Source organism: Fragaria vesca, linkage group LG3 (assembly GCF_000184155.1).
Source record: "Fragaria vesca subsp. vesca linkage group LG3, FraVesHawaii_1.0, whole genome shotgun sequence".
NCBI lineage: Eukaryota > Viridiplantae > Streptophyta > Magnoliopsida > Rosales > Rosaceae > Fragaria > Fragaria vesca.
Window position 1 is genome coordinate 20,628,158 of NC_020493.1, and position 27,696 is coordinate 20,655,853.

At 37.4% G+C, this 27,696-nt stretch overlaps 2 protein-coding genes across 2 annotated transcripts; both read left to right on the forward strand.

Moving 5' to 3' along the window:
• Positions 1–958: 958 nt before the first annotated feature.
• On the forward strand, positions 959–8,933 carry LOC101304372 (insulin-degrading enzyme-like). The gene is made up of 19 exons (XM_004295972.1): positions 959–1,192; positions 1,854–1,929; positions 2,004–2,050; positions 2,658–2,770; positions 3,258–3,331; positions 3,464–3,559; positions 3,656–3,775; positions 4,264–4,497; positions 4,725–4,858; positions 5,130–5,286; positions 5,438–5,590; positions 5,803–6,182; positions 6,701–6,850; positions 6,975–7,157; positions 7,407–7,610; positions 7,704–7,810; positions 7,931–8,084; positions 8,323–8,444; positions 8,513–8,933. Exons 1-19 carry the CDS (start codon positions 959–961, stop codon positions 8,772–8,774), a joined length of 3,000 nt encoding a protein of 999 aa, XP_004296020.1. The 3' UTR covers positions 8,775–8,933.
• A 10,091-nt stretch (positions 8,934–19,024) lies between these two features.
• On the forward strand, positions 19,025–27,243 carry LOC101297043 (insulin-degrading enzyme-like). The gene is made up of 19 exons (XM_004294684.1): positions 19,025–19,417; positions 19,819–19,894; positions 19,979–20,025; positions 20,675–20,787; positions 21,355–21,428; positions 21,548–21,643; positions 21,748–21,867; positions 22,424–22,660; positions 23,025–23,173; positions 23,453–23,609; positions 23,740–23,892; positions 24,189–24,562; positions 25,019–25,168; positions 25,284–25,466; positions 25,666–25,869; positions 25,953–26,059; positions 26,162–26,315; positions 26,707–26,828; positions 26,927–27,243. Exons 1-19 carry the CDS (start codon positions 19,085–19,087, stop codon positions 27,168–27,170), a joined length of 3,093 nt encoding a protein of 1,030 aa, XP_004294732.1. The 5' UTR covers positions 19,025–19,084; the 3' UTR covers positions 27,171–27,243.
• Positions 27,244–27,696: the final 453 nt, after the last annotated feature.

A 27,696-nucleotide genomic window follows, 5' to 3' on the forward strand; every position in this document is an offset into this window, starting at 1 on the left:
TTTTTTTTTTTTTGTTTTTAATAAGCTTTTTGCAGTTGATCTGCTCTAAAGTGGGCTGGTAATGTGACTTGGTTCCTTGTGGACCTGGACTTGAGAATAGAATGAAAATAGCTGGATTCTAAGTAATTGGTCTTTTGAAAGGTTCTATACTTAGGGAGCCCATTAGTTTATCTTTCTTCTTTTATTTTTTTTCCTATACAAGATATAAGTACATTTGACACTTTTGAGGAGTCACTTAGATCAGTAAGTCACTTGAGTGGTTATGCAAGAGTTAATATCTTCTATGAGTTGAGTGGTTTTGAACTAGGTCTTTTGAGCTCAGAAATGAGCTTTGAATAGTATATACACAATTAAGATGAAATTCTCATAATCCCCTCGACTATAAATCAGTAAATGTATCAAACAAGAAGCGTATGAAATGAAATGAAAGAGTAGGAACTGTTAAGTTTTGACAAACCCCTATTACCACACACGTCAACAATATGTCTAATCAATGAAAGAAAACAACTATAAAACGGTCATCTACAAACACCCTCTCTCAACAAGAGGGAGGCAAGGTTTGACTATTTATTACGGAATTAGACTCACTAATTTAGATCATATAACGAGTAATAATCTAGCAATCATAAGAAAGAATATAAATTTCATCATGTTCTACCAAAAATGACAAAAAGTGAAATCTATCATAAAAGTTTAAAAAAAAAAAAAAAATTACAGCCCGTCCTTTTCGTTGTTGGTCTGAAAGTCAAGTCCGCCAAAAAATCTAAAGCGCTGCGGCGGCGGACCGCCACGTTTCGTTTTAGGTCAAGTAGTAAAAGTCATCTCTAAACTAAAAAAGATTAGGTAGCAAAGCATATCCATCTCATGACATTATAGTGAAACTGGGTGTTGTAATAACACAGTTAGATAAGATCAGAGAGTGTTTAAGTTACTTCATAGTCTGTTTTTGATGGGTCTGATGGGTCGTCCCACTTTCACTTCCGACGATACTGTGATCAAGTCTCCGAATGACAAACGGCTCTACAGGTTGATTAAGCTTGAGAATGGCCTCACTGCATTGCTCATTCATGATCCTGATGTATACCCACAAGGGATTAAGAGCCTTGAGCCCAGTGAAGGTGAAGAAGCAGCCAGAGGTGGAGATGGGGAGGTCAGAAACAAGGGAAAGGGAGGTGCTTTACAGACTAAGAAGGTTGGTGTGTTGTTTTACAGTGGAAATTTGTAATACCCATGTTGCATTTTGAGTTTTTTTTTTTTTTTTGTTTTATTGGGAAATTTGACGTATTAGAAAGTAGCACAAAGTTTGAGTCTTTGGGTTTTTGGGTGTGTTTTTGCAACATTTCTGTTTCTGCATTGAAAACCAATAGTTGATGAAATCAGCATTATTTGGTAGAGAAATTGTGTGAGTTTGTAGTACAATTTTGGATTGAAAATGAGCAATACCAAACTCGCATTCTAAGTGTTTCTGGCCTTATAAGGTTTGCGAAAACAGCCCAGTTTTGGACCTTTTGGGTTATTGAAAACCGAGTTGGAGTAATGTGATAGGATCAGGATTCCATTGATTGCTTATTGGGTCGGAAATCAGTGTCATTTCAGCAGGATTACTAGCTTGGAGTATCAATCTTGTTTGTGCTTTCCATACAAATACACACAAACTAGTTTAATTTAACCTCTATTGTGATAGTGGTACATCTCATTATAATTGCTGGACTTTGTATACCAGATTTTTATTTGTTTGCTGCCAATCTATGGTATAGCGGTGTATGATGTGATTATATAACCGCATGTTATCAAGGTGTTAACTCAGCACGGTTTAGAAGCATGTAATTGAAGATGTTTGATTCTTTTTTCAGGCAGCAGCAGCAATGTGCGTTGGAATAGGCAGCTGGTCTGACCCTATGGAGGCACAGGGGCTTGCACACTTCCTAGGTTTGTGGCACACATGCGCATACCCTTCTTTATAGGGTATGAACACATAACTTACAAAAAACTGAATGATGCAGAACATATGCTCTTCATGGGGAGTACAAAGTTCCCAATTGAAAATGAGGTATGCTTGCATCTGAGTATTTGTTAATTTTTTTATTTTTATTTTTTTGTCTTTTTCTTTATCTTGTGCCAGTTAAGTTGGTGTCAATGAGTGAGTCATTGGGAGGTTCACATGATCCCATTGTTCATCATGAATTCAGGGCAATAATTAAGTGGCATGGTAGTATTGCCAATAGATATTTCTACATGACATATCAAACATTTGTACTTGACACAAAAAAATCATCAACTTGCTTTTTCTACATATGTAAAAGCAGAGGGCTCGTTCTTTTGCTGCCAGCATTCTAGAAGACATACATGCTGCATTTTGTGTTTAGGAGCTAAACAAATTGGTTTTCATGCTTTTTAAAAACGAAAAGGAAATAACCCCAAGCTACCTCCAAAAAAAAAAAAAAACTAGCATTGAGTTCAGTTTGTTATGACCAAGACAAGATAGAGGACTGAGTTTGTTAACCCTTTTGTTTGGATAATTGTTTAGTTGTAAATGACATTTAAATTAATTTCTTCGGTACAATAAATTAATTCTGTTAGCTTGCACTCAAGTTAATTGGGAGAGATTGAGTACTTACTGCTATGTTATCACTTGTTCTGTCTCTTCCCTTTGCTAGTATGATAGTTACTTGTCAAAGCATGGAGGGTCCTCGAATGCATATACCTGTGCAGAGCATACTTGCTACTTTTTTGAAGTGAGTCCGGAGTTTCTCAAGGGTGCCTTGACAAGGTAAAAACTGTGCTCTTCATGAAGTCCTTGGTATTGGAGATATTTTTTAGTCCATGCATGAAGTGAGGTTTTAGGCTTCCGTATGCTTCCTAAATTGACCTTGAATCTTGTATTTGTCCCTATCATTGAATTGAGCATTCAGAAATGAGAAATAATGAAATATTTCTGGTTTTTATGGTTATGTGCCAAAACAACTATATTGATTGGAAGTTAGAAACTGTAATTAGAAGAATTAGGTTGCTTTCTCTTATTGTATCCTAAACTCAGATGCTGCATAGACTAAGAATATTACTTATTGGTGTGACACACTGACACTGATTCTATCAGAAAATGTTGGGATTGAAATGAGGTTTCCATTTCAGATCAATTTGTTTGTTTTGGTCCCTCGCTTGCTTGTCATAATCATTTCACTAAACTATTATACCTTGCCTTAATATTTTAATCATTTCTAATTTAGTAAGTTATTTGGCCTCTTTGATTTTATCAGATTTTCTCAGTTCTTTGTTTCACCACTGATAAAAATCGAACCCATGGAGAGAGAAATACAGGCTATAGATTCAGGTACATGCTACTAATTTTAAAATAATTCTTCCAGTTTTCTCTCCACCTCAAATTCTTCCACAGTTTGCTTACAATGTTTGGAATTCTTATTTCTGAGTTGTATCTCATATTCTTAAGCAAACTGGAATGCAGAGTTTAACAGGGTTCTGCAAAATGACTTTTGCCGCCTTCGACAACTTCAATGCTATACATCCTCACCAGGTCACCCTTTTAATAGATTTTCTCAGGGTAAAACTTGAATCCTCTGTGCTTTTTGTATTTTTTTTGTTTAGAAATTTAATATTTGGTATGAAACTACATCTTGTTATATATATGGCATGAAAGGAAATAAGAAGAGCTTGGATGATGCAATGAAAAAGGGGATCAACTTGCAGGAACAAATACTGAAATTGTACAGAAACTATTACCATGGTGGATTAATGAAGCTAGTTGTCATTGGTGGAGGTGAACTTTTGATCCTTTTTTTTCTCTTTTCAGTTTCATTGTTACCATTACTTTTTGGAGGTTAATCAAGAATTGGTGACCATAAATAAGATCAAGGAACATATAGTTCGAATATTGTATTATGCGACACCACACATGGTGTGCTTGAGTGCAAGAAATGAAAGAGTTTATATATTTCTTAATTGATTCCAAGAAATAAAAGAGTTTATATATAAATATAGGATTCTTTGAATTGGTGGAGGTTTTTTATTGGATAACACTATAATACGTTAAATATTTGTTGGTAGTGTGATAATAATGTTTTGGCAGCGGTTATTGGTGAAACTGTTTCAGTTGCATTGTAGGTGAACTTTCAAATACTATTCCAAGTTGAATGTTATAGTGTTAATAGCTTTTAGTTTTGAATACTGTCATCATATAACTTCTGCTCTTCAGATGTGATGATTAAATACAATCTATATTCATTTGAATGGTTCTAATTCTTGCAGAGTCACTCGATCTACTGGAGAAGTGGATTTTGGAATTGTTTGGAGATGTCAAAACAGGTACCCAAGTCAATCTGGAGTTCAAGGCAGAAGGTCCCATTTGGAAATCTGGAAAAGTTTACAGGCTAGAGGCTGTTCAAGATGTTCATATACTGCAATTGTCATGGACACTTCCATGCCTTCGTCAACACTATCTTAAAGGCCCAGAGTTTTATTTACATCATCTCCTTGAGCATGGTAAGATGAATCATTCTGGACATTAGAGGGATTAATGCTTCTGTCATCTGTAATTTGTTGCCTAAGTTATTATTTTCCTTGGAATAGCCTCGATCATAATTTTCTGCATTTGTTTTGTTATTTTTGCATGTATTGTATATGGAATTTGGCAATAGGTTTTCTGCCTCTTAAGGTTTCATGCATAGTCCTTAATTTAGCCTTAGCTTTGAACAATTTGTGTTTTCCAGAGGGCAAAGGAAGTTTACATTTCTACCTCAAAGCGAGAGGGTGGGTAACATATCTAGGTGCTTCGGTGAGCCGCTATCCTGTGGCCGATGTCTTTTGCATGATCATATACCTGACTGACTCTGGACTGGAGAAGGTACTATTCCTATTCTACTAATCTTTTTAGATTGACTTTAACTATCCTATATCAAATTCTTGAGTGTCTTTAATAAGAGCAACCAACCGTAGTTTGAAATTTTTTTTCGTTGAATTTTGGGGAATTTGATTGTTCCATATATGCTTGCCTTAATTTTTCTCTACATATGCATGATCAGTCGGAAATGTCAGTTACGTTGTACAGATCTAACAAAGCCAAATTTTCTGCATCTTTCTCTTCTCATTTGCTATATGCGATGCTTATCTTGCAGATTTTTGAAATAATTGGGTTGGTGTATCAATACATTAAGTTGCTACGTCAGGAGACACCAGAATGGATATTTCGGGAACTGCAGGATATAGGGAACATGTGCTTTAAATTTGCAGAGGAGGAGCCTTTCCAGGATGATTATGCTTCAAACCTTGCAGGTTTCTTTTATTTATTGGAAGTGCACGTCTTTTTTACCTGTCCTCAGTATCACTGTAATTTTCTTTTTTATGAAAAGGTATCACTGTATATTTAATTCCTCTAAGATATTTGTATGTGTCTTGTTAACTATTGTCAAACTTCTTTCTGCAGAAAATTTACAACGTTATGCAGCAGAGCATGTTATTTATGGGGACTATATGTTTGACATATGGGATGAGGTATTGATACAAAAAGTTCTTGGTTTCCTCTCTCCAGAAAACATGAGGATTGATGTGGTATCAAAGTCCTCATCTAAGACGGAAGGTGATTCCCGTATATGCCAAAAAAGTAAAGAAAGAAGGATGTTTGTTGTCCATCTTTTTATCTTGTTTCTCTCAATCTTATTGTCTATTTACTCATTACTAAGAACCATCTCTGTCCCGCTTTATATGTTTCTTTTAACATATGGATTTTACTAAAGTAAACAAGCATGATCAAGCATTAACATTTCCCTCTATTTGCTTTATCTGTTTCAGAGTTTCAGTGCGAGCCTTGGTACGGGTCACATTATACCGAGGAGGATTTATCACCTTCTTTGATGGAGTTGTGGAAGGATCCTCCAGAAATTGATGTATCGTTGCATCTGCGGGCAAAAAATGAGTTCATTCCTAGTGACTTTTCCATCCGTTCTGATGGGATTTGTCTTGATATTTCAAATATATCTTCTCCAACATGTATACTTGACGAACCATTGATGAAGATCTGGTACAAGCTTGATAGTACTTTTAAACTTCCACGGGCAAATGCATATTTCTTCATCAGAATGAAATGTGGATATGATAATGTAAAGAGTAGTGTTTTGACGGACATATACATCGACCTTCTTGAGGATGAGCTCAGTGAGATCATCTATCAGGTTAACATCTCATCTTTTGTAACTTCTAACTTCTTAGGTCAGGTTAGATGGAGGAAAAGTATTATTATATAATGAATGGTTTTTGTGGAGAAACTACTTGAACTTAATTCAAATGGAGACTAGAAGCATGTGACTGTTCAGACACAATGTCTGTTACTGTTTAGGAATTAGGTAATGAAAAGATATAGATGTCTTTGCGTTTTTCTAGGAGTGGCAATTAAAAAGAAGACACTTCTCTGCAGTTTCTTCCATTGCCATATTTCAAACTTCTGACAATCCTTGATCTGTATGTTTTATTGTTGAAAATAGTTTCCTTAATATTAAGAAAATCAAGGAATGTTCAATTTATTAATTTTCAAAGAAAAAGATTATCTTGATGTTTAGTAATTCAGTTGTATAATACAGTTTGTAGACACAGTGTCCCAAGCATGTCTCTGTACATGTAGTTTAATCTGCTCCCACTGACTTGGAGAACTAGTCTGTCGCATTGAAGATTAACCTTTTCTCTGTTCTTGTAGGCTCATGTTGCCTGCTTGGGGACTTCTATTTCTGTGTTTACCGACAAACTCCAGCTGCAGGTGTACGGTTTCAATGATAAGCTTCCAGCTCTATTGTCAAAAATTTTGGAAACTGTAAAGAGCTTCTTGCCAACTGATGATCGGTTTAAGGTATGCTGGGTAGCCATTCATTTTCATCACTCTGGTCCATGTCTTGTTTAAGTTTGATAATGCTTATAGTTGAGTATACCTTTCTGGGTTTTGCCTTGTCTATAACAAAATTACATTGTAATAGGTTATTAAAGAAGACATGGTACGAGTGTATAGGAATGCCAATATGAATCCCTGGTGTCAGTCAACATACTTGAGAGAGCAAGTTTTGTTGCAGAGTTTCTACAACGTAGACGAGCTGTTCCATGTTTTGAATGGGTTGTCTGTTTCTGATTTGAAGTCATTTATTCCTGAGCTCTTTTCCCAGGTACACTATATAGATTACTGCCGAGTGGACATTGTAATATATTACTCTTGTTTATTTCCACTGAATTTTGATCAAACATCCTCCAGCCAGGTCTTTCTCCATGGAAGAATCTGCCAAATGTGAATCAAATACTTTATATTTATTCTTTCCTTGAAATATCATTTTCACAATTCTTAGTTTTATTTTTTATTTTTTTATATTCAAACCATATGCTTACAAAGTTACAACGTACTCTCCTCAATATGACAGATCTACATTGAGGGCCTTTTCCATGGTAATTTGTCACAAGAAGAAGCAATTAGCCTTTCAAATTTATTCAAGACAAACTTTTCCGTACAATCACTTCCGGTCGAATTGATGTTTAGAAATCATTGTATTTGTCTTCCTCCTAATGCTAATCTCATTAGAGATGCTACTGTGAAGAACAAGTCAGAAACAAACTCTGTGGCAGAGGTAACTAAAATGGATTAGATTCTTTCAGTTTTCCGCATATATATAATATATACTTTTTTTTTTCTCATATGTTGATTTGGTTTGACACTGTAGCTGTATTTTCAAATTGAATGGGCAGTTGGGAGTGAGTCCATGAAATGGAAAGTTTTGATAGATCTTTTGGATGCAATTATAAAGGAACCACTTTTTAATCAGCTAAGGTGAATTCATTTGTTGACGCTATTACTTAAAGAACAACTTGCTAAAGAATCTGAATCCGATAAATTACTTGTTCTTGGATCAGATGATATTTCTAATGGGCTTTATATTTCTTGAAATAGGACGAAGGAGCAGCTCGGGTATGGAGTTGAGTGTGGCCGGGATTTAAAATGGGGTGTTTTTGGCATTCTTTTCTCTGTTCAGTCATCGGAGTACAACCCGATCCACCTACAAGGAAGACTTGACAACTTTATAAATGGTCTGGAAGTGTTATTGGTAAGCATTCAAGAAAGCTTTCTGCATTACTTCATCCTTTACTTGAAAAAAAGAAGAAGAAAAAAACAAAAGAGAAAAAAGAAAAAAACATACTCCTTGGATGTTTGTGGTTGTATGAGATTTGTTGTGTTTCATCTTCTTTTAACTTAAAGATATTTGGTTTTCTTAATCCTGTCTTCGTGTATCCTCAAAATTGTGTATCATGATTATTCTTTCTACACTTCTTCGGCATTTGCAGGAGGGACTAGATGATGATTCCTTTGAGAATTATAAAGCTGGACTAATGAAAAATCTTTTGAAGAAAGATACATCTCTTACTCGGGAAACCAATCGATTTTGGAATGAGATTTACATCAAAAGGTACTACTGTATACATAGCTTTTTAATGCTGATCACTCCCAAATCTAATAATGATCAATATACTGCAGGTATATGTTTAACTACTCAAAAAAGGCAGCAGAAGAACTCAGAAGCATTAAGAAGGAGGATGTTATTATCTTTTACAAGACCTATTTGCAACAATCATCTCCCAAGTGTAGAAGACTTGCAACTCGTGTGTGGGGTTGCAACACCAACTTCAAAAAGGCAGATGCAGCACGACCGGAGTCTGTGCAAGTCATTGAAGACGTTGCTGCCTTGAAGATGTCATCTAAGTTCTATGGTCCTGACATAAATACTCTGAATACTTGAGACAAATTGAACTTATTCTAGATATTTGATCTAAAAGGCCCTGCAACATATTGGGAAGTAGCTATGAGCTAGTGATTGCGGCCTCTGCTAGGCCATAACTCTTTGGACCTTATCCTAGTTCAGTAATCTGACTGCAACCCCATTATTAGCATAGTTTGCTAGAGTTTCACCAGTAAAGTGGTGGTACCTGAAGACGATGGCGAGGCTCAATGAAATCTTTCAAGACTTAATTTCTGACCCCAAACAACAAATCTATGAAAAATCTGTACTAAGATTATGATGTTGATATCCTTTTCGACTTGGATGGAGTACAGAGCAAGTAACCTTGTTTTCCCAACATCTCCAGTCTTGGATTTGTGTTTGGGTCCAGTAGAACTGCGAAACCAAACGATTGTGGGATGACATTCTTGTTAAAAGGTACAGTAACTATCTACATTGTGATTTCCAACCTTTGTAATGGGTGATATTGTGGTTTGAGGCTCACTCAAACTCTTTGTAATTGTTCATCTATTAAAGGTATACATTTGACTCTTTTAAAAAGGGCTCTGAAGAACTCAAAAGCATTGAAAAGAAGGATGTTGTCAACTTTTACAAGACCTATTTTCAAAAATCATCTCCTGATCGTCGAAGACTTGCAACTCTAGTTTGGGTTGCAATACTGATTTTAAAGAAGCTGAAAAGGCACGAACGCAGTCTCTGCAAGTCATTGAAGACCTTGCAGCCTTTAAGATGTCATCCCAGTTCTATGATCATAAAAAAGTTACTCCCCAGAAAAGGAAAGTGGATGTCATATCAGGCTCAGGTTTAACCAAGAAAAAAGTCTCACATAGTGCTTGAAGATTCCATCTTATTAACATCCTCTTTCTTTTCATTTCATAATACACTGATCGGTTATGACAATATTGTGGCAATGTAATTATTCGATAGTTATATGTATGTAGAGTACTACTCAATTTTTTAAAAACTCAGTTTTAAATAAACAACTCATAACCTGCGCGCTTTCTAAAATTGTGGTTATTTAAATAAAAAAGTTCTAGATAAACACGTTTTAAGATTTTACCAAATAGAAAATCTATTTAAAATAGTGATTATAAGTGATTTTAATCCTCAAAACTTAATATCAAGCCAAAATATGTTCAATTTGGTTTGTCTCCAGTAGGTTGAGATCGATCCTAGAAGGTACATTTGTCATGTATCAATTGATTAAATTTTGTTGTACATAGCGTTCATCTTAATGATGACCAAGATGTAACTAGTTTCAACACACAGCTACGTGATAGAAAAGTTGTGCTCTCTAAATACAATTGTGTGTGACATTGATAAAATGACAAATGATCAGGTAGATGAGCAAATCTGGCTGACATTTAGAGGACACATGAAATTATTGTGACAAACAGGCTCATAGACTCTCTGCATTACAATCTGAGAAAGGCAGGAGACTCCTCATTTCAATCTGTGAGACTAGTCAAGCTAAAACGCTGGTCTTTTGGGTCTCTCTGATGGAGTGATGGTTGGTTAATTACTTGATTTTGGTGGGAGAGAAATATTTTCTTTTTTTCAAAGTATATTTTCTATAAGAACAAAAGTATTTACCAATAAGATCAATAAATCAAAAAATGAACCGATTGTGAATAAAAACATATTTTGTAGCTGGGTCAAAACCTTTTCGTAGACCCGCAGTTTCAGTAAGAGAGACAAGGAGAGAGCCATATATCAACTATAACCATGCATGCATGAGAGTTTCAATTCCTTGGCTTCATCCTCTCAGTTATTCATCATGACTTGCTGCACTTTATCCTCAGACGATATCGTAATAAAATCTTCAAATGATAAGAAACTGTACAGATTAGTTAAGCTTGAGAATGGCCTCACTGCATTGCTCATTCACGACCCTGAGATTTACCCTGGAGGAGTACTCCAACACAAACAAGAAGAAGAGGCTGAAGAAGCAGAAGAAGACGAAGGTGCTTTTGATGCTAAGCAGGTTGGTTTGTGATTTGTGTTGAAAATTCTGCAATCTCTCTTCTCATTTGAGATTGTTTATTTATTGATTTCCATTGATGGAAAACTAGAATATTTTTGATAAAAATGCTTGTTGTTAATTAGGAAAACAATGAATTAAGAATTTGTGGCTGCATGAATGATATGAAATCACAGCACTTTTCAACATCACTGCTTGTTTTTTCTTAGCTTCTATTGGCTTATAATTGGTTTTCTTAGAATCTATTTCCAGTGAAACAGCAGAGTAATTTTCGTAGAATGTCGACACGTAGTAGTAAGAGTCTCTTGAGGCTTTCTTGTCATATCTTGCAAAAAAAAAAAAAAAGGGAACATGCACCCTATCATTTTCCATTTTCCAAGTCTATCTAAGATGAAAAGGCCATTGATGATATTTGACAAATTACCAACATTACATTGATGAAATTAAAATGGTAAAATGGGTTGAAATCCAAGGTCTTCCGCCGACTATCATGACCGAGGCCACTGCTAGGGTTGTGAGGGAGACAATTGGTCCGGCGTTACAGGTTGATCAGGCTGAGATCCGTCGTGGGGTGGCCAGGCCGCCAGGGTTAGGGTTTACAGTTCAAGTATGATCGGCTTCTTGATCGATCGTTTTAAGGATTGTGCTATATATCGTGAACCATTGTGGGACGCATTGTCCAAGAGAGGAGGACAACTTTGAAGACTTGGACACTACCTCAGCCGCAGGCTGCAACTGCTCCAAGCATTATGTTTCAAGGCAATTCTCTACGTGTCTTGGTGCCACATGTGATCGAGTTGGGCCACCACATTGCCTCTGCTTCAAAAAAGAAAAAGAAAAAGAAGAATGTCACTATTTGCTCCAATCTTGGAATTCAGGCCGTATATGAGCTGACTTGATTGCAGGTGTTCGATCGGCGAAACCGAGAAGAAGATGAATAAGGTGGGGAGAAGCATATCAAGCATGCTCTGGACTTTGTTTTGACAAAAATGCAGTCAAAGAAAAGGGGGAGGCCTAGTGGACGATGCAACAACCTTCAACCTGAATGGTGTCGAGCTCTATGGCTTTGGAGCTAGGTCATGTGACTATCAATGTCCCTTCTCCTAAACGGTAGGAGGTTTGCCCTGCAAAACATGAATTATGAAGTTGCTATGTGTGTCTAAGAGCATCTTTAGCAATTAATGCTGGGCGTTCGGGACTAAAAACCTGGAAAAACCGACCCAAAAGCCCGATGGGGCCTAATCGGGCCGGTCCAAAATGGGTGGAGTTTAGTCCGGACCACAGACCGGCTTGAATGCTTTCATTTCGGTTCGGGCTCAATCCTAAACCGAAAGCTCGTTTAAGCCCGAGATACAAATTTTTGCCACGCATCAGCATCTTATGCGTCAGCCAGTTCATGCTACTCTGGTATTGATTTGGATTAGTTTCGGCACTGACAAAGTTTCAATCCTCGAGAAAGAGTCCACCACAGAACTCGGCCAAAGGGAATCCTAGCAATCTTGAGCACCATCTGCCCCGCCTTCAACATCGCCGTCACCCGCAAAGCATCACAGATCGCGTCCACCATGAGAATCCAGCCACGCAGCCACCACCCGAATCTGCACAAGAATTTGGCAGGGAGACCCGATCCAATTCCTTGCTGATCGGGAGAAGGATCTGAATAGGCCTCGGTCGCCACTTTCTCCCCATCACGCCGCATTGCATCCATCTGTTGCCATCACAATCTGATCTTCCTTGCATGACTGGCGACAATCCATCTCCTTTGAACCATCGATTCCCTGAATGCCTCCTTTGGCGATTGAAAATTCTCTCTCTTTTTGAGTTTTGGCGAGGTGAGTCGATCTGGGATTTGATCTGAAATTTGTTTCGTTGATGATTGGATTCGGTGGAACACAAACTCCTCATTTGTTGGTCTCAATCTCAGTATGTAACTTCGTTGACCAAAACGCTCTCAACTGTTTCTTCTGTTTTATTCATCTTTTTGGGCCCAAAAAAAGCCCAAAAGCCCGAATCGAGCCAGTCTCAATCGGGTTCACATTTTGAAAAAGCCTGACTCGACCCGACCGAATATTTTTGGGTTTCGGGTTGGGTTTTCCAAAAACCCAAACCGACCCTACCCGAGCCCAGCACTATTAGCAATGTTAGCCATCTTTGAGTTAAATTTTAGTCAAATTAGCTAAAATGTTATTTTGGCTAGCCCTACCCAAAATCAATGAGCTCGGCTCGGGCCAATTTGGACGACAACCATTTTTCAAGTCAGGCTATTTAAAAAAATTAAGGTCGATAGACCGCCCACTGACCTGGCCCGAGCTTGGGCTTTGAACTGAAAGTTTATAAAAAAACTAAAGGAAAGAGAAAACTCAATAGTATTGATTAGCAAAAGTTGTTACAGAAAGAAAGCTGAGAGATGCTTATGCTAAGTTGAGGAACAACAGATAGCCAACACGTGGCATCTCTCTACAACACAGTAACAAATTATTTACTAAAAGGAATAGTTATTCTAACACCCCTCCTCAGCTTGATGCTTGGATACAAGCTAAAAGCTGCAAATATTGCACAATAAAATTTGGAAAACAGGTCTAAGTCTTGAGATGAGCATATAGTCTTGGAGATTAAATTGGTAAGATATCAGCCAGGAGGAATGAGGGGAAGAGATTGCCATAGCTTCATTGGTTGAGAAACATGCCTACAATTCATTAGAGAAAAGTCTAAAGTAGCACCACCTGTTCGAGCAATTGAACCAGTCTCAAGCTGGTCGGTTTTCAAATCAGTGAGCTCTTCATCTGCCAGTTTCACACTTGTCAACATAAAACTGGAGTTAGAAACGTCCAAATGTTTAGACTGAACTACTGCCTTCTCATTCAAATCCTCCAAGTATTCAATATTTTGACATTCACGTTTCAAATCAATGTTATATACATTCAGCCCAATTTCTTGATCACCACTAACCATTGTCTGTTTATAATCATCACTCCCAAAATGCTTTTTGCTAGCCTCATTGCAAGAACTATCATAAGAAGAGTTATTAGGTACTTTACGAACTGAAGGAATAACAGAAATTGGTACTTGCGCCTACATTGTCATCCCTTCAACCTCACTTGCTTCCCCAGCTATATCTTGAACATGAAGTGGCCTATATTGACTAAGTTGATGCTGCTTATCCCCAGTCACTACCTTTCTCACCCTTCTTGGTTCCTCTCTGGAAATAGGCTGCTCTCTAACCACTAGTTGCTTGATAGGAGCAATATGTTTTTGTGAAGATTTTTGAGCATATATTGATGCAGAATTCAAAGGACCTGACTGTGTGGTACTAATAAAGGCAGTCTGACTTCTACCAGATGGCGAGGAGGTACCAAACACATTGCTCCCCACTGCTGGCTGTGACGGTTCATTTAGGCTTCTAAATGAATTTGTTTGAGAAGAATTAGACCACAATTCTCCCAAAATAGGCTCCTGAACAGAAATGGTACCTTTGGCTTCTTCTTTTTGAACACATGCTTTCGTAACCAATTGCTGAACTCTCTCATTTTCAATCATCATGGAACTGGAATTGAGTTCATTCATTGAAGTTTTTCTCATCATATGTTCAGAACTAGGATATGTAACGTTACTCGTGAACATCACATCATTAGAGACCAATGCAGCATTAATAGCTTGAACTCTGAAAGTGTCACCAAATGCAACCATAGCATTCCTGATGGACAAAGACATGGATGTCACAATTTGATTAATCTCATCTTCGGCAATTAACAAAAGAGATCTCAGATCTTTCATAGAAACAGAGGAATTCAGTGTTTTGAATCTGATTATAGCTTTGATGACAGCAAACTCAGACGACAAACTATGAAGAACTGGCTCAATTATATCTTCATCAGCCATATCAACCCCCATAACAGCAAGCTGATCACAAAATGATTTGACTCGAAGCAAGTACATGTCAATACTATCTGAGCCTTTTTGAATGTTGTCCAAAGAGGTTTTGAGCTTCGCTATGTTATACCATGAATCATCAACATATTTCTCCTTCAGCTGACACCAAATTTCTTTAGAAGACTTTCTTCCAATAACGAAGGAGAGAGCATCATTGGACAAAGTAGCAGCAGCAAGTATAGACATAACAGCACAATCATTCTGCACCCAACTCATGTACTCATGTTCTATCTCAGATGCAACCCCATTTTCTTCCAAAGTCTTATATTCTAGGGGACAAGGGAATGACCCATCGACATATCCCATAAGGCCACAACCTTTCAAAAGTGTCTCTACCAGAAATTTCCAGGTAACATAGTTAGTTGTCTAACTGGATTGAGATAAAATTTCTGAAGTTGCCAAGTAGGCAATTCTGTAGCTCTAAGTTTCTACTCATGACTCACAATTAAAGCTTTCCCAATATCATCAATTATCTAAGCAAACCCCAAATGCCACCAATTTGTTTATAGTAAATCAAATTTATGCTATTCAAGAGATAGAGACCAGAACCAATCACAAAAGGTATCATTGTCTTTCCAATGCTTTTGAAAATAACCAACTACAAAATTTACTGCATAATTCTGAGATATAACCAACTTTCAACAACTTAATTCAATCTGAACAATGTTGAGGAAGAACTTATCTGAATATGTAATTGAAACTCGAAGAAATCTCTGATGAGCCAATTTTCAATCCCTAAGCCGATCGAACACAGCAGCAAGTCGAGATCGGCGACCAAATTGGAGAAAGGAGAATGAGTAAAGAATGGACGGCAACAAATCGGAACGTGCCGATGACAGAGAACAGCTGGGCTTCCTCGATTACAAACCGAGGAGAAAAAAATTGATTCAAATTGATCTGATATTTGGGTTAGGGTTACTGAAATTGGGGAAAGACGAAACTAAGATAAGAGAAAACATGCGGAAGCAAAGAGATAAACTTCGGTGCTCCAAGAACGTAACCAGGCTCTAATACCATGAAAGTTTATCAGAAAAACTAAAGGAAAGAGAAAACTCAATAGTATTGATTAGCAAAAGTTGTTACAGAAAGAAAGCTGAGAAATACTTATGCTAAGTCGAGGAACAACAGATAGCCAACACGTGGCATCTCTCTACAACACAGTAACAAATTATTTACTAAAAGGAATAGTTATTCTAACATGAACCCTATGCCCTAACGTGGCCTTATGCCCTATATATGGGCAGGTCCGAGATAAGTTTTTCTATGGGTGGGGCATGGCTTTGACTAACTGGACCGATGGGGCACCCACAGAATTTTAGGCCCGCGAGCCAAATGATGACACGTAAGTTCAGTCATGGTGATCAACCAGATCATCTGTAGGCCATATTGACACCTTATAGAAGACCCGATTGGTTAACCCAATATGACCGACTTTCAAGTCTCGAAGGCCACACTACTCATATACTAAATACACGACAAGACCCGCAAGCATATGTCCTTTTCAGCCTTTTTCGCTCCCTTGATGTCGCAACGTTAGTGCACCCACGGGTCCATGACCCGGCCAATTTAGGTTAGCCGATAATAATTTGGGCTCGAACTTAGGTAGGGGTAAGGGTCGTCAAAAAGTGATACAAATCACCAAGCAAGGTACTATTGATCGCGAAATTATCAATATATAGCAATTAGAAAAGGGTAAACAAACAAGAACAAAACTTTTGAAGGAAACTATCTTCTTTTCTGTATTGTGCAAAAGATACAAATTTTTAAATCTTTCCCTCACAATATCACTAAACAGATTTATGTTTCTGTTTCACTCTATGTCTAGATCTAAACTAAACATCTCTATTTATAGACCTTAGAATCCTTAACTAACCTGGAAACTATTTCCCTATCTAAGAAAGAAACTGTTTCCCTCACTAAGTTGGAAAAGGAATCTAGCTAAGCTACTGGAGAGCATGATACACACGTATCATGGCTCCCCCTTTTAGGAACTTAAACTCCAATTTAAGTTAAAAACAGAGATGGGGAAACTCGAGAGTTACCTTGTCTTTGCTGAACCACTTGGCTTTGTTTAGAACCTGACCTGCACGCCCAATGCGAAACACTATTCGTTCCCCTCAACGTGTTGTAACCACTTGACTTTCCAAAATGCAATATTCCAGCAATGGATCCTCTTTAAGGCGCTCTTTACTCAGCCTTAACCATACTAAGTTGCTAATACCAAAGTTACAAGGTACCCGATGTTTATCATGTTTGGCCTTGTACTTTGCCTGTGACTTCTTCAATTTTGACTTCTCAACATCTTGACTTGAGTGCCCTTCATGTGGACGTGTTAACAAGACAAATTTCTTACAAGCATTGACTAATCTTTTAGTCTGAGTCGCTGCTACCAAGTTTGCCTCTTGTTGCAGGGAAATCGCTAGAATAATAAATTGTTGTTCATCCTTCGTGAACTTATACTCTAGGGCTCTCCTGTCATAGACTGCATATCTATCCCACAAGTAGGGATTACCTAGAATTACCTGAGAAACATTCAATGGCACCACATCATATGTCACTTCATCGATGTAAGACTCATGAAGTGCAAACTTGAATGTGCATTGGTTGGTTACACTCATCCCGCCGGCTTCCTTTTGGATCCATCCCAATAGATATGGCTTTAGATGTCTGACTGTCTTGAGACCTAACGTTTGAACCAAAGCTTCCGAAATAAGATTCTTCTGACTACCCGAATCCACAATGGCATCAACCAAACTGGTCTTCACCTGCAACTTAACAACAAAGAGCTGCTCTCTGGGGTCTGCTTCATCCATTACAGACTGTTTATTTCCTACCATAAGATTGAGCTTTACATTTGGTTTTGTCATCCCTGGTACTTCCTTTGGCCCTTGTGTGATCAAAGCTGCTTTCTTTTCTCCTCCTTCTACCTTAACCCTCTTGGTTTAAGATGAGGATACTTCACCCAACACTTATCCACCACATGACCTGTTTTTTTACAGTGACTGCAAATCAAGCATTCTTTCCCATCAGACTCACCATTCTTATGCTCCTCCTCTTTGACATAGGAATCATTGGACTTACCCACAGATTGCTTTCCATCTTTTTCTGTTACATTCTTCTTAAATTTGCCCTCAATGGCAATGGCTTTCACGCTGGCTTCTGCAATAGTTTCCATCATGAATAACTTCAACTCCTTCTGGATATAATCATTCAGACCCACCACATACTCCATGAACACATAATACTCCTTCAATGAAATATCCAAAACCATCGCTTGATTTTGGAATTCGGTGGTGTAATCCTGCATGGACTGATTGAATTCCTGACGCAAGTTATACCACTTGCACCATCGATGAAATACGTATCTTTCTTTCAGAAAACCAACTGGATAGAACTGCTTCCTAAGCAACTCCTTAAACTTCTTCCACGACACTGCCTCACCATCACTATACTTCCGGTAGGACTTCCACCAAGTCAAAGCATGAGCCAATAGTTTTAGAGTTGTGAAGATTATCTTCTCCTTTGACGTATAGCCATAAAGAGTAAAATAGGTCTCTAGACGCTCAATCCAATCGTCTAGTTTCTCTACGTTGACGCTCCCATCATACATAGGGATTTCAACTTTGAAATCAATCTTCAGATTTCGAAAAGAATGTGTGCCTCCTTACTGCGAAGTTTTACTGGTGTCGTCTGTTTCCTCATTCGAATCTGCTTCATCAACTAAATCAGAAGTCGTGTTCTTCGGCTTCTCCAAAGGTTTGACTTTCTTCTCCTGTTTGATGAAATTGGCCAGTTCCGTAAGAGTAGAGCTTATCGACGCCATCTGCTTTTCTAATGCATCAGGTCTATCTTTTTCTGTTCTTTCGTCACCCATCTTCTTTTCTCTTATCCTCCAAGTTTTTTTCCTAAGAAAACTATGAAAAAATTAAGATTTGTTAATGATTGAACTAAATGTAATAAAAAATCAAAAAAAATATGACTTAATCCATTAATTAGTTCACATATTTAACTAATAATTTTATAAAATATTGATAAAACAATTAAAATGGCTTTTAGGCGGGCTTTTTTGGGCCGGGCGGGTTTTGATGGTCATGTAACAGGTCAGGCCGCGAGCAGGGCCGAGGCTTTGAACCCTCCGCCCTTGCCCGGCCTCATGCCCTATTGGCCGGGCCGAGATAGGCTTTTTGGCTGGTCGGGCCGGGCTTGGCTCTTTGGGCCGATGGGCCGCCCACTGGCTTTTAGGGTTCTACTCGAGCCCAATTCTATCGAAGCCCTATAGGCCCAAAACTCTTCATTGTTAAAAGACTACTATGTAGCACATTGTTAAGACTTGAAAGCTGTTTTGAAACTTCAGAACAGAGACCCCCTAGCGGCGCGAGACTGAAACCCAAAACTCTTCATGGCTCGCCGGACTTTCTCATCGGACGACGTCGTTGTGAAGTCTCCGAACGACAAACGACTCTACCGTTTAATCAAGCTCGACAACGGCCTCACCGCATTGCTAGTTCACGATCCTGAGATTGGAGAAGCCCAACTCTCCAAGGACTCTGAGCGAACTGAAGAAGCTGAGGAAGAAGACGAAGAAGAAGAGGATGAGGATGAGGATGAGGATGACGAAGACGATGAAGATGACGAAGAAGATAGTGAAGAAGATGATGAAGAGGAGGATGAGGAAGATGAAGATGAGCTGAAGAAGAAGAAGAAAAAGGGAGGGGATTCTCAGACTAAGAAGGTTGGTTTTGTGATTTTGGTTGAAAATATGCAATGCCCAATTTGTATCGGAGTTTATTGTAGAGAACCCAGTTGTTGGAATCTGATGAAATCAGTTTTAGGGTTTACGAAAATGCTTAGGGCTGGAAAAGATTGGAACTTTATGGCTGTGGGAATGAAACCCAGTTGCATGAACTTAAGTATCACTGGTTTGGTTGTTAGTACTTGTAGATGGCACCATCATTATGTTAAGTTTATTGAGCTAATATGGGACCATAATGCTTGATTGTTTTGATGGGGCTTTTGCTCCGTGTTTGGTTGTATTATGTATAATTAGGAGAATGATACGGTGGAATGATGATTGCGATGCCTAGTTATTTCGTTTTTGAGTGGATAAGTAAATTTGATTGCTTGTCTTTGCAGGCAGCCGCAGCAATGTGTGTAGGAATAGGCAGCTTCTCTGACCCTCCTGAGGCACAGGGGCTCGCACACTTTCTAGGTTTGTGTTACACCTACTCTTAAAAGCGTGGTTAATTTTTGATGTGGCTTAACTTAACTTATAAATTTTATGCTGTGCCTGCAGAGCACATGCTCTTTATGGGTAGTAAGGAATTTCCAGATGAAAACGAGGTATGTTTTGTCCATCCGAGTATTTTTCTTCTTGCCAGTTGACTTGGTTTTGATTCGCAAATGTTTGGGAATGCATGGTGTTCCTTTTAAGTTCTTTATCATAAATTGAGATTTAAATCACTGCATCATCATTTTTCTTCTAATAGAGGTTACTACATTGTAAATCAAGAATTATATATACTTGTTATTTACCTAGGTCAACTTGCCTTTCTATCCCATACACATGGAGGACTACTTGCTTATTCTTTTCGCTTTAAACCTGCTCCGCCTATATGTCAGGCTGCATTTAACAACTAAGTAATTGCTGTGATTTCTATAACCATTTATTAGTCTTAGGAGATTAAGTTGGATTTTTGTGTTATTCTCATTTGATTAGGAAATAATTGCTGTCTCATTCACTTTGTTATACCCTGAAAAGATTTAATGATGTTTAGGGTGGCACAGGGTATTTTACTTATGAATCATCTTAACTGTTTGACTCATACATTACTGGAAAGTTTGTATCTTGCTTAATGGTACATATTGTTGAATTAATAGAATTTACCAGTTAAAACTTTCAAAGCTTGCTTGCAAGTTAATATGGACATGTGCTACACCGCTATACTGCTATATTGTGGTTATCACTTGTTCTGACTCTTTTCTTTGCTAGTATGATAGTTACTTGTCCAAGCACGGAGGGTCCTCAAATGCCTACACAGAAGCAGAGCATACTTGCTACCATTTCGAAGTGAAACGGGAGTTTCTCAAGGGTGCCTTGACAAGGTAATTACTGAGCTCTTCAAGTGCTTGATGTTAGTAAGTCAATTCCTTGGTATTGAAGATATTTGTGATTGTTAAAGTGAGGCACTATATTTTGGTAATGCTTCCTGCATTGATATTTAGTCTTAGCTTTGTCCACTCATTGATATGAAAATTTGTCCACTCATTGATATGTGTGGTAGTCATAATGTTGATTGACAATAGGATCTGAATAGTAAAAGTTTATGCTACTATTCTTGTACTTCTTTTCACTTTTATGTTTATATGCTCCATATATTAAGAATATCACTTGCTGTTAGACCACCTCATCAGAAAATTTTGGGATGGACATGAGGTTTCGGTCACAGATCGTTAATAACCAATTGTGTTCTTTGTGGTCCTTCAGCATCTCATGTGTTATATCATTTCAGTGAATTAGCCAGTATATAATAATTTACACTCATTTAGTAGAATATTTTTTCATATTACTTTAGCAATATGTTTCCTTCTGTCAAAACTTTTCATTTTGTCTCCATTTATGTTTCTATTCCAGAAACTTGACTTCTGTTTACTGGGGCTTTGATATATCAGATTTTCTCAGTTCTTTGTTTCACCCCTGGTAAAAAGTGAAGCCATGGAGCGGGAGGTACAGGCTGTAGATTCAGGTGCATGGCACTCTTGTCTGAATTTATTGATATTAGGTTTTCCTTCAATAAGTGTCCCAGTGTAGCCACTAGTTTCTTATTGCTGAATGGTATTCTATGTTAAACAAAATGGAATGCAGAGTTTAACCAGGTTCTGCAAAACGATGCTTGCCGCCTTGAACAACTTCAATGCCATACAGCCTCACCTGGTCACCCATTTAATAGATTCGCATGGGGTATAACTTCATCTTGGGGTTTTACTTTTATCTTTCCTTTTATTTTCTCTCAAGTACGATTTTTATTATCAATGCAACTAATTTTAGCTGTGTGTGCATTGAAGGGAATAAAAAGAGCTTATCTGATGCCATGGAAAAAGGGATCAATTTGCGGGAACAAATATTGAAATTGTACAGAGATTTTTACCATGGTGGATTGATGAAGCTAGTTGTCATTGGTGGAGGTGAAAGTTTTTACCTCTTTTTCTTGTGTTCTTTGTTGGTACCATTGTCTTTTGAAAGTTGAATAAAAGCTATGCCAGTAGCGGAGAGTTTAAATTTCAATTAGGTTTGTATACGGATACACTTATCGACCAGGGTTCCTGTTTTGTTGATGATCATATTTGATTCTGGGAACTTATAGAAGACCAGAGGTTGATGTTGGAAAACACAATTAAACATTGTGGTGTTCATAGCCGAAAATCACTTCCCTAACACTTTTGGATGTGGCCTTTGGGCCATTAGAAATCACTGTGGGAATTCCAGATAGGCATTGTGCTGGAGAGATCTAGCGTACATTTTAGCCTATAAATTTGAAAATAATTATACTCGCACTTTTGATGAAGCCTTGGGCCGTTAGAAATCATAGTGTTTTGGAAGTTGTTATTGTAATGTAGATGTATTGTATGCTTTTATTGAGCAATTGTTATTACATCGACATATAACTGTTACTTTTTAATGTTCCGGACAAATCAATATATATATATATATATATTCACTGTGTTATTGTATGTGATGCAGAGTCTCTTGATGTACTTGAGAATTGGGTTTTGGAATTGTTTGGTAACGTCAAAAAGGGTCCTCAAGTAAAGCTGGAATTCAAGGCAGCGGAAGGCCCAATTTGGAAAGGTGGAAAAGTTTACAGGCTAGAGGCTGTTAAAGATATTCATATACTCCACTTAACATGGACATTTCCATGTCTTCGTCAAGATTATTTGAAGAAATCAGAAGATTATATATCTCATCTCCTTGGGCATGGTAAGATGTCCATTAGTAGCTAGTTATATTCATTGTTCCTATGCAGGGGGCAAAGGTGTTTTATTAGATAAAGGAATGTGAAGTTTAGAATGTAATGTTCCCTTTTACGGAAAAGGCATTAGTTATGAGTCTTGACTTCCTGAAGTAGAGGTCCTTGAAAATTTTGATAGTAAGATCAAGTTAGCTTAGACCCAACGAAAGGAGCTTGAATGCTTCTGTCACCTTTTGTGTAATATTTTTCTTTTTACTGGCATCTGTACAGCTTTAGATTTTGTTGCTCTTGCTTGCTTGTGTTCATCTGTTGTCCAGCTATACAGTGACTATCTGACTTTCAATACTGAGCACTATGTTTTGTGTTTCCCAGAGGGTAGAGGAAGTTTGCATTCCTATTTCAAAGCTAGAGGGTGGGCAACATCTCTGGCTGCTGGTGTTGGAGATGATGGGATGCATCGTTCTTCTGTGGCTTATGTATTTCGCATGGATATTTATCTCACTGACTCTGGATTGGATAAGGTAGCATCTCTTTGTTATCTTTAAGAATCTTTTGTTAGAAAAATATCTCCTTTCTATGGTTGAGGTAGAACTATTCTGATTTTGTATCGTCATGGGCGTAAATTGCATGCTACGTAGTTTTTGGAAAAATTGTTGGTTTTTTAAAATTCATGCCTTAATGTTTCTCGATGTGCATGGTACTGATAAAACATTAGTTAATTTACTGTTTGCACATATCCAGTGAATGAAAATTTGCTCCATCTTTACATCTCATGTTCCATCTATGATACTTATTTGCAGATTTTTGATATAATTGGCTTGGTCTATCAATACATAAAGTTATTGCATAAAGTGTCCCCACAAGAATGGATATTTAAGGAGCTGCAGGATACTGGGAACATGGAATTTAGATTTGCAGAGGAGCAGCCTCAGGATGATTATGCCTCAGAACTTGCAGGTTTCTTTTGTTCTTGATATTACACATTTTTTCTTAGACATTTTACCAGAAAGTATCACCATATTGACCCCTCATAAATAATTTATTTTAGAATATCTAAGTTCATGACTAATGTCAGATTTTGTTGCAGGAAATCTACTCATTTATGCAGCAGAGCATGTTATTTATGGTGCCTATGCCTACAAGATCTGGGCTGAAGAATCAATCAAATATGTTCTTAATTTCCTTAGACCAGAAAACATGAGGATTGATGTTGTATCAAAGCCCTCAATGAAGTTAGAAGGTAATATTTCGATGCCTCTTGCCACAAAGAAGGATGCCTCTTATTTATATTGTTCTCATATTGTTTTGGTTTTCTCCATGTGTTTTTCAATGCATCAAATATAGGAATTGTCTCATAGATGGTCTTTTTCGTTTTATCCCTTGTTAATTCTATTATTTGTGACTCAGACTGGACCACGAATTCTCTGTATCTCTTTTATATGTTAAATCACGCCACAAATTTTTTTTTTCATAATAATACCAAGTGATACAATTTTAAGCATTGACATTTCTGTGTGTTTGTTTTAACTGTTTCAGATTTCCAGTGCGAACCTTGGTTTGGCTCACATTATACTGAAGAAGATATATCTCCATCTTTGATAGATTTGTGGAAAGATCCTCCAGAAATTGATGTTTCATTGCATCTCCCGGAAAAAAATGAGTTCATTCCTACTGATTTTTCCATTCGTTCTGATGGTCTTGATACTACAGATGTATCTTTGCCGAGATGTATACTGGATGAGCCATTGGTGAAGTTCTGGTACAAACTTGATAGTACATTTAAACTCCCACGGGCAAATACTTATTTCCGCATCAATCTAAAGGGTGGATATGATAATGTGAAGAGTTGTGTCTTGACTGAACTATATATATCCCTCCTTAAAGATGAGCTGAATGAGATTGTTTATCAGGTTAGTGTCTCATCTCATATTGAGTAGTCGACTTTTGAGATTTAGTTTAATTTGATTTCTGATCCTTAATCCTTTTTTGGGGGAGACTCTTGCATTTTGATTATTTATTTATTCTCCGTGTAGTCTGTACCAAGTTTGTGCACTAGAGGGACTTGGATCTGTAGTAACTAGTACAGACTTGAAAACTTGACAACCGGTTTAGACTTCCATATTAAATACCTGTTTTGAACTTTTATCATACAAGTTACAAAATAAAAATGTGTTCTCTCTATGTTTGACCACTAACTTATTTTGATCTTCAGTTTAATTTATAATGGTAGTCTTCCCCAACATTGCATAGCTAATTTTGAAAAATGAAAACTAAAGTAACGTTTGCCAATACCTATTAAGTGTATACTCGATTTAGTTGAAGAATGATGGTCAGTTTGTCCTCATTTACATATTCTCTGCGTGTAGGCTAGTATGGCCAAGCTGGAAACTTCGGTATCTGTATCTTCTGACAATCTGGAGCTGAAGGTCTACGGTTTCAATGACAAGCTTCCAGCTCTGTTGTCAAAGATTCTGAAAACAACCAAAAGTTTCATGCCGACTTCTGATCGTTTTCTGGTATGCTGATGTAGCCATTCATCCCTGCTCTCCACCCTATATCTGGATTAAGTTTCATATAGATAAGACTATCTTGCTGGTTTCCTGCTGATTTTGACAACGTTAAACTTAACAGGTTATTAAAGAAAATATGGAGCGAAAATTGAAGAACACCAATATGAAGCCTCTGAGTCACTCTTCATACTTGAGACTGCAAGTATTGTTCCAGAAATTCTATGATGTTGATGAGAAGCTGCATGTTTTGAATGGATTGTCTGTTTCTGATATGAAGCTATTTATTCCCCAGCTTTGTTCCCAGGTATATTAGCTCAAACTAATTGTCAAAGATTATTAACTTTTCTTCCGGTTTTATGTGTAACCTGATAATTAAAGAGTGGTATGAACTACTGGAGGAATTGGAGATTGGCTGTCAGATATGACATCTAGTGATTATATATTATAGTTTCCTGTAAAAAGGATAGAATTATTTCAACTTACCGTCTTCTCTCTATGCACAGCTATACATTGAAGGCCTTTGTCATGGAAATTTGTCAGAAAAAGAAGCAATCAGCCTTTCAGATATATTCAAAACAAATTTTTCTGTACAACCACTTCCTGTTGAACTGAGGCATAGAGAACACTTTACTTGTCTACCGCCTTCTGCTAACCTCATAAGAGATGCCAGTGTGAAGAATAAGTCCGAAACAAATTCGGTGATTGAGGTAATCAAAAGTATTTTTCTTTCTATATAAATTTGTATTAGTCTTATGTGTGGCCCTTGGGTTTGATTTATTTCACTTTACAGCTGTATTTTCAAATTGAGCGGGAAGTGTTTAGTGAGTCCCCCAGAATGAGGGCCCTGATTGATCTTTTTGATGAAATTGTGGAGGAACCACTTTTCAATCAGCTAAGGTAATTTATCGAGGCTGAAAGCTACATTACTAGCTAAAGAATTTGGATGAGTTTATAATTTGATGTATTGTCTTACGATTGCCCTTTTACTTCTGGAAATAGGACAAAGGAGCAACTTGGTTATACTGTTCAGTGTGCCCCGCGAGTTACCACGAACGTATTTGGATTTTGCTTTTACGTTCAGTCGGCTGAGTACAACCCAATCTACTTGCAAGGAAGACTCGAGATCTTTATAAAAAGTTTGGAGGAATTGTTGGTTAGTGTTCAAGGTTCCTTTAAAACTGCTAATTTAAGGGACTTTTAGCCCGCTGCTTAATCGCTAGAAGATGATAATAATACAAGTTTAAGGTTTCACCCAATCTTTTCTATTAACATTTCAGAAGTATGAACTTTAACTGTAATATACCATGTATATGATTTTTTAAACCAAGGTGACATGCCTACGGGATCTTGCAACTTGAGGTGACAGAAATCACATGAGGAAAGATGTACATGAAATTTCTAGTCTGGGGAAAAATCCCTTTGGATATGATTTTATTCTGTTATGCTCACTTGCATGGTTTAACGTTTTCTTAACTGAGCATCAGCAAAACGTTATTTCAAGTTTGTTGGAATTTGTTATAACCAAAATGTGCTGGCATTTGCAGCAAGGACTAGACGATGACTCTTTTGAGAATTACAGAGCTGGGCTAATGGCAAAGCTATTGGAGAAAGATCCATCCCTTCAATATGAAACCAATCGATTTTGGTCAGAGATTACCGATAAAAGGTAGTCTATATATCTGGAACGCTTTGTGTAGACTTTATTCCCTTGGCCTTTCTAATGCTAGTGCTCGGAAACTCATTCAAAGAAATGGTTATCTGCAGGTATATGTTTGACTATACAAAACAGGAAGCAGTACAACTCAAAAACATTCAGAAGGAGGATGTCATCAACTGGTACAAAACATATTTGCAACAATTGTCTCCCAAGTGTCGGAAACTAGCAGTTCGTGTTTGGGGATGCAACACAGACATGAAAGAGGCTGAAGCACGGCCGGAGTCTGTAAAAGTCATTGAAGACCTTGGAGCCTTTACGATGTCATCTGAGTTCTATCCTAGCAATTGTTGAGATTTTATAGACGGCTTCTGAATTTTGATGGAAATTGAGCATTTGGAGTCTAATTGTTTACCAGGGTTTACTTGCGTTTCATCAAGTATAACCCACCTGAAATCAAAATCATTGTAGATACACTCATATATACTTGATATTGAATTACTGATTTTTTTAGTGAAAGATTACTGTTTCTGTTTTTCTTCTTCTTTTGGTCATAGTACTGGAGGGCAATCTCCTTGATGTTTATGGCTTGGATTTTGGTGATTCACAATATAGAAATGGCCATGCAGTGCCTGTGGCTACATCTTGATGTTTGAGTGATAAAATGTAAAATATGGTTCATGTGAAAAAAAATTAGGTTGGAGAAGTAGATGAGCTAACAAACAGCTTAAAGTTAATTTAGTGAGGGGTTGTCGATAACTTATATTGATTTATTCGATCTCTGACTTGAATCAAAATCTTGCTGCTTGGTTTTTTTTTTTTTTTTTTTTTTTGTTGTGTTTTGAGGTTCATCAGATGTGATATCCTTTTTAAGTACGTC